We start from the raw sequence: 11,073 nt of genomic DNA on the forward strand, positions 1-11,073 counted from the left end.
CAACTGCAAGCATAAAGGTAACCACAAATGATGGACAAATTATCAAGACACAAGAAATCCATAACCTATTTTAATCAAATTAACTCCCAATACTTATAATAACATCCAAAGTGTCTTCATCCAATGATTTTCCCTTTGTGCTTTGGCGAGTCTCAACAAACATTTCTGCTTGAGTAGGTGGTTCATTATTTTCCTTAGAAGCAGCCTATAAGTCCAGTTCAACAAGCATTTATATAGAGTTAAAATAAGTTTATTTTCTAAATTCAACACATACTTGATACTCAAAGACACACACCCCACATACACATACAAATGCACAAAGAATAAAAAGTTGTACCAATCTTGCACGTATTCTTGCAAAATCCCTTTCGATGGCTAAATTTCTGTTGTGCCCTATTTTTCTTATTCTGCGCAGACATTTTCTACATAGCAAGAGACAAGTATTATCAAAAAATTATCATATTTCACTCCTAAATGTATATAACTCATAATTGCATAAACAGACTACAATAAGTTGCACATGTCTTACCTTAACTTTCTCAGTTCTTCAATAAGCAATTTACTTGCGAAAATGACTCTCAGCTATGCTTTTAGGACGATTTTTCAGCATCTCATTAACACATTTGTATGGCAGAAAATAATTTTGCTTGATTGTGGTCTTATACCGTCTCCAGTTGTCATTGATACGAGCAAGGACTATCCTCTTTTCTTCAGTTGGAATAATGAATTTAGCCTATAAAACACAAATATTATTTGCTAGTAAGAATAAAATACATGTGTACATTTCCAAATAGTTTCTAAAAGAAACAATAATAATATTCTCACTTGAACATATTCCTAAATGGCTTCTTTATCTTTAATCCCCTTCCAATTTGTGTAAATTAATGGACAAAAATCTAAATTCCTTGCCACTGTGCCCAAAAATTTGCTCAAGTTGTTTACAGCTTCATCAGTAGGACCAATTGCCTCTCCTTCGATATCTAGAGTAATTTCTTCTCTATCTTCCAACTGTCTTGCATGAATCTTCAAGCATTGTGTAGGTCCTCGTGTTTTCTTCACTGTTGTCTCTATACAAAGATACTAATTATATTCCATCCCTCTTATTGATTTATAAGATATTTAATTGAAAAAAAAGAACAAATTAAAGTTACCTTTTGAGTTGAATTTGGTCATGAAACAAAACTAAAGTAACAAATTACCAAATTCAATTCACAAATTGGAATTCAATTAACACACAAATTTTTAGAAATTTCGGCAGCATTATGGCAGTAAATAGGACGTTTCTAAATTTAAACAAACAGCAAAATCAACCCATATGAACTCACTAAAATCAAATCAGCACTAATAAAATAGCTCAGAATAAGGCCATCATCATCATTGCTTAATCAAAACAAGGCATGAAATCAGCCATTAACAAGGATAAAGCAGCACTATACAATTTGAAACAGTAATGCAACAACCATCATTTGTCAATTAAAATAGCTCAGAAAACCATTCATAAAAGGCATCAGCAGCAACCAAAAAGCTCAACCTAAATCTACTACAATTCAGATAAAACTTCCTAATCACCTATAATCCACTAAGCATGCATAACTAAACTGACTAATTTAACAAAAACTGAACAAACTAATTAAACTAAGAAAATGTAAACAGGAAAAAAAATTGAGAACCTGCAAAAAGTTTACCTTTCAAAGTATTGTCTATGTTCTCAGCCTCAGTTGAATTAATATAATCCTTGTCCTGCTCCTCTATAATATCTCCTTCATTCTCATCCAATTTCTCTTCACCATCAGGTTCATTGTTAAGTTTAAGAAAAGTATCAATCGGCATTGAAGCAAATTGACGTGTTTTTCCCTTCTTAGTTGGCCTTTCTTGCAAGCTGCCACACTCTTCAACATCATCTTCAATTGTGGTCTCTTTTCTCTTTAAATCTTGACTCATTCTAGAATCTACTTCTCTAGTATTCTTGTGAGCCACAACAGTAGATTTAGAAGGAAGTTCTTTTTCTTGTCTACATGTTGATCCTTGTGAGTGAGTCATACTTGCTTCCATCTGTACTTTACTTTTCTTCAAATTCTGCCCTTTTTCTTTTGCAACTTTTGGCTTTTCTACAAAATTCTACTTATCATTTTCTTGGACACCATTTTTTCTTAACTTCTGCTCCCTTTCCCTATCACTAAGAGTTTTTATCCTCTTAAGTGATGGTGGTGGTTGATGTTGTTGTTGACCAGAAGACATCTTTTCTCGCTTAATTTCCATATTTTTGAAGAACTTTGCACGCAATTCAGCACTTGACTTTGAATCTATCTCATGTTCAATGAATATTTTGAACATTTTCTGAAAAAGGAAATAAAATAATGAGATTAGTATACATAAAAAAATTGGGTAACATAATAGTTAAAAACTAAATCACATATTAAAAGAACCAAAAATCTATAAGAAATGCACCTGTTCATAAACAATTACACCAAAAATAAAAGTAAAAAAATTATTCTATGTTGAGAAGAGAAATCTCTTTAAAGATTAGAATCATCATCATATTCAGCTTGTTGTAGAACAAGTGAAGGTTTCTCAATGATTGTATTTGGCATGTCTTCTCTAGTCCATTGAACTTCACAATTATCCTTTGGCACAAACAAATTATTCACTTGATCAAAGGGGTCCTTCTAATTAGACTCTTCGGCTTCAACATCATACCCATCATACATATTGAATAAATCCCTTGGCACCGTGTCCATGACATAATGCTTGTCTTTGTTAAAAGGGTCTTGAATATAAAAGCATTGGTGGACTTGTGAAGCTAATACAAAAGATCATCCCGATAACATCTTTTATTAAAATGAACTGAAGTTAGACCAAAATTCTCTTCTTCAACTTCAAACCAATCACAGTTGAAGAGAACAAATTTGAAACATGAATAATAGTTTAACTCAATTATGTCATTTATTTCACCAAAATATGTTACGGCTTTTGTCATTGGGTTGTTGTCCTTGGCACTAGCAAAGCTTGGTATTTTGCACACCAAAGTCACACCACTGTTTTGAGTTGTGTGGCTTGCATCATGTTCTCTAGTTTGAAATTTGTAGCCATTGAATACATAACTAGAAAATTATTTTGCAACTGTGTTTGGGCCTCTAGACAAATCTTTAAGTTGTTTTGGAACATCTTCATGAGAAGCACGCTCTTTGAACCATTCACTAAAATCATGGCTTCGAGTTTTTGCCTTCTTCCATTTTCTACCTTTAGATTGATTGTTGACATGTTCCTCATACTCTCTAAAGTAAGTAAAAAGCAACTCAGTTAAATTTGCTAATACAGAATTGGTAGTTGGAAAATATATAAAAAAAATACCTTATGTAGTCTTTAACTTTATCACAATTGAATAAGATGTACCGATGAGCTTGTATTTTTGAATTGGTATCTAGAGAAAAAGGTTGCCATTTCCTCTTTCCACCAATTGGTCGCCCCAAGCATGCAAAATAGCTATCATGACATACTTCAGCTTCACTGCAATTATCATAATTTTGTGTCCTCCTACTCAGCCTTGTATCCACATCAGGACTTAAATACCTTGAGCAAAATGTCAAGCATTCCTCGGCTAAATATCCTTCAACAATTGAACCTTCGGGGTGGCTCTTATTGCGAACGTAGGACTTTAACCTACACAGATATCTCTCGATGGGGGTACATCCACCTAAATTGAACTGGGCCACCCAACCTCAACTCGTTTACCAGATGAATAGACAAATGTACCATTATATCAAAGAAACTAGGAGGAAATATTCTTTCCAATTGGCACAAAATTTCTCTAATATCTACTTCCAAATGATCTATTGTATCATTTTCAATAACTTTTTGGCACAAGGAACGAAAGAATGAACCTAGATAAATTAAAGGGCCAGCAACTTGATTCTGCATTGTGCATTTTATAGCTACTTGCAACAAATAATGCAACATATAATGAGCATCATGACTTTTGTAGCCTGATATCTTTTTCTCAGCAACATGAACACACCGAGAAATATTTGAGGCACTACCAGATGGCAATTTTACTGACTTCAAGATTTCACAAAAAAATTGTTTTTTCTTGAGTAGTAAGGTTAAAACAAGCCTAAGCAAATTTTGCTTTCTTGCCACCATCTATCTCCTTTGGTTGTAGTTTTTTTCTTATGCCCATATATTTGAGATCGTAACAAGCATTTGCATGATCTTTGGACTTTCCTGGAATGTCTAATAAAGTTCCAATTATGTTATCACATATGTTTTTCTCGATGTGCATAACATCAAGACAATGGCGCAATGTATTTTGCTTCCAATATGGCAACTCAAAGAAAATGGACATTTTCTTCCATGGACCATCAATTTTATTTTTTTGCTTCTTTCCAAATACATTGTCAAAATCTTTCAAATCTTCAAAAATTTGTTTCCCATCTAATAAAGTTGGTGAAGACCTTAATTCAACATCGCCATTGAAAGATCTTTTATCCATCCTATATGGATGATCCATAGCCAAAAATTTACGGTGATCCATGTAGCACATCTTCCGGCTATGTTTTAAATAACAAGAGGAGGTGTCATAATTACAGCAAGGACATGCTAACTTTCCCTTTGTGCTCCAACCGGATAACATAGCATAAGCTGGAAAGTCACTTATGGTCCATAAAAGTGCTGCATGTAGTTGAAAAGTTTTATTCTTTGAATCATCATATGTTTTCACTCCAACTTCCCATAAAACCTTCAACTCTTCAATTAATGGCTGAAGATACACATCAATGCTTTTTCCATGCGAACATGGTCCAGGGATGAGTAAGGACATCATGACATACTCTGGTTTCATGTAACACCACGGAGGAAGATTGTATGCAACCAAAACTACCGGCCATGTACTATGGGAGATGCTCATGTTTCTAAGTGGATTAAATCCATCGCTAGCTAGCCCTAATCTTATGTTACGAGATTCTTTAGCAAAATCGGGATGAAGCCTGTCAAAGTCTTTCCATGATTGGCCATCAGCTGGGTGTCTTAACTTTCCATCCTTTGAACGATGTTCATCGTGCCACCTTAATGATGCAGCTATTTTTGAACAAAGGAATAGCTTCTTAAGCCTTGGAATCAAGGGAAAATGCCTCAAAACTTTCGCAGGCACATGTTTTTTCTTCAACTTATCAACTTCTGTATCTACCTCAACATTTTCTATGTACTTGGAAGCTCCACAAATTGGACAAAATTCATCATCTTCATATGTATCCCGGAACAGAACACAATCGTTGGGACAAGCATGAATTTTATTATAACCAAGTCCTAAATCTTTTACCATGGCCTTTATTTTATTTAAAGAATCAGGAATATTCAAATGAGGAATCGCTTCTTTCAGTAATTCAAGTAGAGCAGTAAAGGATGCGTTGCTCCAACCATTAAGAGTCTTCAACAAATACAATCGGATAACGAATGATAATGTCGAAATTTTTTTACAGCCAGGATATAACTCTTGTTTTCCTTCTTCAAGCAAGTTATAAAACTTTTTTGCATCTTTGTTTGGCCCATCACCATCTTTATCTCCTTCAAGCACATGCCGAAACATCTCGTTTAGCAGCCCAGGAATGTCGTTGACAAATCCTTCATGGACTTCAACCTCATCGGAATCACTATCCATGTGACTTATCCTTCGCCGTGATGAACCCACACAGTGTAACCTTTTTAAAATCCCTTATTAAATGATCATAAACTTCATCCCTTCGCCCCTAACTAAAGTTATTACATAGAACAAGGACAAAGAATTTCTTGTCTTTGTGGTCTACCTTTAGAAAAGGCAAAATCCAAAAATGAATTAACACCATGTTGGTAACCCTCAATATGTCTTGGTAAACTAGTCCACCCTTTGTCCATTACTTTGTCAACTAAAATAAAAGACACGGACATATGTTTTAGACTAACTAGAAGTGATTTTTTCAATCAAGAGCTTATTGCTTTTAAAGGATTTCTAGAAGTCAACCACACATGTTCAAAAGAGAACATCTCAACCAATTATGAGACTAACAATTTGTATCTAACAAATTATGCAAAGAAGCTTCAGCAATCAATTAATCACTAAATATTCTTAACAATTAAATGTTCAAACAAATTTAAAAAGATAATATATTAAATGATTCACCTGTAGTGTAGCTCAATGTCTAAGGTAGTCGCAGCTACAGAGAGACCCGCTGTTTGATTCCCTTTTTTTGGTTTTAGAAAGACAAACTACAACAGCAACAAAGAATAAAAATATAAGTAATTTATAACCAGATTTTTTAACAAAAAATTCACTTTTAAAACCAGTTTTTAGAAATCTTATTTTCAAAAGTGATATATAACTAAAAAATCAAACAGTACCCAACTAGCCAAAATTGGGTTAATAAATTAAAACAAAAAACCATAGCTAAGCTGCTAAGCATATCTCTATAATTTAATAGCACAATGAATCAAAGAAGAAAAAGAAAATACTTCAACTGCATTGCATGCATATAGCAGATGTTGGCACAACAAAGGTGTCATTACCCATAGATTTTATATGCAAACCTACTAAACAGCCATTGGATAGAGATAAACAAAGATGCAAAACATAAACATAAACAATAGAATTATCAAAATCCAGTCTTTTAAGAAAACAAGACTTTTTAGCTCCCACCCAAACTATACAGATCACAGAATGTGTTAAAAATTACAACTGCCCAACATTATATAAATTTGCTTGTATTGCTACCCGAACAGTGTCACAACCATACACTAGTTGGCAATAGAGTTGCCTCAGTCATCCCAAAAGAAAATTTATGTACTAAAAAATGGATAAGCAGTTAAGCACAATAGAAAGAAGGAAACTATTACTAACAGTTTAGATTTGTTTTCAATAATTAATTAGAGTAATCAACCAGTTAACTGTATTCATGGAATTGATTCAGTTGACTCTAATAAGATTTTCTCACTATTGAGTTCGTTAAAAATTCTGCTTCTTTTATGTAAGAGTAGAAAAACCTGTTAGAACCAGGCTAACTGAACCAATCTCATGAACACGATTAAGCTATTGAATACTTCAATTAATTAAAAACAAATTTAAAGTCACATCCTCCTGTACACAGAAACTCAGAACAACATTCAAACCAGAACAGAAACTCAGTCAACATTCAACACCTTTCTTGCTCATGTTCACAAACATCACCACTTTCAGAGAATACCCAACAACCAATCAAGCCCTAACTAAGCAAAAGAAAATACCACAGAAAATACCCAACAGCCAATCAAGCCCTAACTAAGCAACAGAAAATCAGAGAAGAAGAACACTTACCACAGATGACAACCCACAAACGGCCGATGCAGTGAAGCAGCAGTAGCAAAGTAGAAGCAGCGAAGCACAACCCAGTGAAGCAGAAGCAGCGAAGTAGAACAGGGGAGAAGCAGCGAAGCAGAAGACGCAAGGACGCCGCAGAGAACGGAGAAGCACTGAAGCCACGGAGAGGGGAGAAGCAGCGACGTCGCGGAGAGGAGAGACTCAGCAACGCCGGAAAGGAGGAGGCAGCAACGATTTTGGGAAGGATGCAGTGACGATGATGGTGCGACGATGGTGAGTTTTGATTTAGGGCTTCCTGGTGACTTGCGATGATGGTGCGATTTCGGGCTTCCTGGTGAACTGTGGTTCGATGACGTCTCTGATTCTGAAGGCGTGGGTTAGGGCGGTGGAGGGAGGAAGAGTAGCGTTCTTCGCCCTTGGTTTCGAAGAGAAGAGGAAGAGCATGCGTCTGTTCTGCTTTCTTATATGCTAGTGTAATGAAAAAATGTACTTCAAGAGCAACACTGTAAAAACCGTTGTCTAAGACCATCTAATAGAACGGTTTTAAAGTGTAGCATTTCGACAACGGTTTTAATGCGTTTCTTTTGTACAATTCTTTAAACAACAAAAAAACCGTTGCTTAAAAATAATTCATGGTAACGGTTATAAAACCGTTCTTTAAAATAGTCAAAGAGAACGGTTTTAATTTGTTGCTATAAAATAATGACAAATTGAATTCAACAGTAACACTACAAAAAACCGTTGTCTAAAACTATCTAAGAGAACGGTTTTAAGGCGTTGCAAAATTTGGCGTTGCTAAAGGCCATATTTGTTGTAGTGCCATTTGTCTATGGGTGCTCGACCGAGCTAAAATGATGTTGTATGTTAAAGTTTTTCAAAAATGATGCAAGTTTGTTGTCTGTAAATTGCCTACCATTGTCTGATATTATCTCCTTAGGTATTCCGAATCTACATATCATATATTTCCATATGAAAGAACGTACTTTTTCGGCTGTTATTCTTGCTAGTGGTTGGGCCTCTATCCATTTTGAGAAATAATCAATTGAAACTAAGAGAAATTTTACCTATCCTGACGCTATTGGGAATGGGCCGAGGATATCGATTATCGAGCCCCCATCTGTAGAAAGGCCAGCTTACCTCCATACTGTGCAATACCTCGGCGGGCTTCATTGAGATGGCGGCATGCTTTTGACAATTATCGCATGTTTTGACCTTTGCTATACAGTCCCTTTGCATTGTTGGCCAGTGATATCCTGTTCGGATAATTTTGGCCGCCAGAGCTCGTCCTCCAATGTGGTTGCCACATACGCCCTTGTGGACCTCATTCATGACTTCATTGGCTTCGTTTTAATTTTTTCGAGGCATTTTAGTAATGGATGTGAGAAACCACGTCTGTATAGTTCTCCTGCCACAGTTGTGAAAAAACTTGCTTTTTTCCTAAAGTTTTGAGGATTAGTCTCATTTTTGGGAATAATCCCTGTATTAATATATTCAAGAAAAGGTATTCTCCAATCGTTTATATGAGTGATGTTCATTATGCACAATGATTCGATGCTGGGTTTTTCTAGTGTGAGTTGTGATAGTGCCGACGTGTGTGTACTTGCTCTAGTAGCGGCGAGTTTAGATAGTATATCCGCCCTAGTGTTCTTCTCTCTATGCACATGTGATATGATAAATTTATAAAACTTTGAAATAAGATCCTTTGCTATGAGCCAATACTGCTCTAACAAAGGATCCTTTACTTGGAAATCTCCTTTGATTTGTTGAACCACTAAAAGGAAGTCACAATGTACTATCAGGCTTTGTACTTGGAAGCTGAGAGTGAGCTTGAGACCTGCTATGAGCGCCTCATATTCGGCTTGGTTATTGCTTGCCGAGAAGTGGAATTGAAGGGATTGTTCGGCCATTACTGTTTCTCTCTCCTTTAGTACTATCCCGGCCTCGCTTCCTTCTCTGTTTGATGCTCCATCTACATGCAATTCCCAAGTCTGTTTGTGGTGATGCTCATCGGACGTAAGTTTGGAAACAAAGTCTGCTAGGATTTGTGATTTCAGAGCCAGTCTTGACTGAAACTGAATATCGAACTCAGAAAGTTCGATGGACCACTTGGTCAGCCATCCTGCCAATTCTGGTTTTGTCAGTATTTGCCTTAGTGGTTGGTTCGTCCTTACGATTATTGTGTGGCTCCAGAAATAGTGTCTTAGCCTCCTTGCTGTTGTTACTAGTGCCAAGGCCGGTTGTTCTATTCTGGGATACCTCCTTTCTGTTGGTTGCATAACTCTACTAATGAAGTATACTGATTTTTGTGCTTTTCCTGCCTTAGTGACAAGAACCGAGCTTACAGAATAATTGGAAACAGATAAGTATAAATACAAAGGTTTACCGATTTCTGGGCTTTGTAGTGCTGGTGGCAAAGACAGGATGGCTTTAAGTTTGGTAAATGCTGTCTCACTGGTGCACAAAAATTATTTCACACTATGTAATTTCGCACAACTAACCAGCAAGTGCACTGGGTCGTCCAAGTAATACCTTACGTGAGTAAGGGTCGATCCCACGGAGATTGTTGGTTTGAAGCAAGCTATGGTTATCATGCAACTCTTAGTCATGATATTAATTTGTGGTTATCAATTGACTTGCAAATGAACAAGAGAGCATGAATTAAAGGTTACTTGTTATGCAGTAAATGAGAATATGTTGGAGTTTTGGAGATGCTTTGTCTTTTGAATCTCTGCTTTCTCCCTATCTTCTTCTTCACGCACGCACGTCCCTCCGATGGCAAGCTGTGTGTTGGTGGATTACCGTTGTCAATGGCTACCATCCTTCCCCTCAGTGAAAATGGTCCAGGTGCGCTGTCACCGTACGGCTAATCATCTATAGGTTCTCGATCATACCGGAATAGGATTTACTATCCTTTTGCGTCTGTCACTACGCCCAGCACTCGCGAGTTTGAAGCTCATCACAGTCATCCAATCCCAGAATCCTACTCGGAATACCACAGACAAGGTTTAGACTTTCTGGATTCTCAAGGATGCTGCCAATGGATTCTAGCTTATACCACGGAGATTCTGATTAAGGAATCTAAGAGATACTCATTCAATTTGATGTAGAACGGAGGTGATTGTCAGACACATGTTCATGGATTGAGGAAGGTGATGAGCGTTACGGATCATCACCTTCTCTATAATTAAGCGCGAATGAATATCTTAGATAGGAACACGCATGTTTGAATAGAAAACAGAAATAGTTGCATTAATTCATCAAAACACAGCAGAGCTCCTCACCCCCAACAATGGAGTTTAGAGACTCTTGCCGTCAGAGATTACAAAGTTTAGATCTAAAAATGTCATGAGATCCAAAATAAATCTCTAAAAGTTGTTTAAATACTAAAGTAGTAACCTAGGTTTACAGAAAATGAGTAAACTATGATAGATAGTGCAGAAATCCACTTTTGGGGCCCACTTGGTGTGTGCTGGGGCTGAGACTAAAGCTTCTCACGTGCCTGGGCTGTTTTGGGCGTTCAACGCCAGGTTGTAACCTGTTTCTGGCGTTGAACTCCAACTTGTAACTTGTTTCTGGCGCTGGACGCCAGACTGCAACATGGAACTGGCGTTGAACGCCAGTTTACATCATCTATCCTTGAGCAAAGTATGGACTATTATATATTGCTGGAAATCCCTGGATGTCTACTTTCCAACGCAATTGGAAGCGCGTCAATTGGACTTTTGTAGCTCCAGAAATTCCATTCCGAGTGC

The 11,073-nt window shown here is 36.6% G+C and overlaps 1 protein-coding gene across 1 annotated transcript; it reads right to left on the reverse strand.

Annotated features, from left to right (window-relative positions):
- LOC107612268 lies at positions 559–7,850 on the reverse strand. Its single transcript, XM_021108298.1, has 3 exons — positions 7,319–7,850; positions 826–1,067; positions 559–733 (listed from the first exon to the last, which is right to left on the reverse strand). The coding sequence occupies exons 1-2, from the start codon at positions 7,848–7,850 to the stop codon at positions 838–840; spliced, it is 762 nt and encodes a 253-aa protein (XP_020963957.1). The 3' UTR covers positions 559–733; positions 826–837.

Source organism: Arachis ipaensis, chromosome B08, assembly GCF_000816755.2.
Source record: "Arachis ipaensis cultivar K30076 chromosome B08, Araip1.1, whole genome shotgun sequence".
NCBI lineage: Eukaryota > Viridiplantae > Streptophyta > Magnoliopsida > Fabales > Fabaceae > Arachis > Arachis ipaensis.

What these genes read in the sequence shown, in the direction of transcription:
- LOC107612268 (XM_021108298.1), bottom strand. Translation starts at nt 7,850, where the DNA reads ATGGTCTTAGACAACGGTTTTTACAGTGTTGCTCTTGAAGTACATTTT. An exon ending in TTTGTGGGTTGTCATCTGTG is followed by an intron (nt 1,068 to 7,318) that starts GTAAGTGTTCTT and finishes ATCTTTGTATAG; the next exon opens with AGACAACAGTGAAGAAAACA.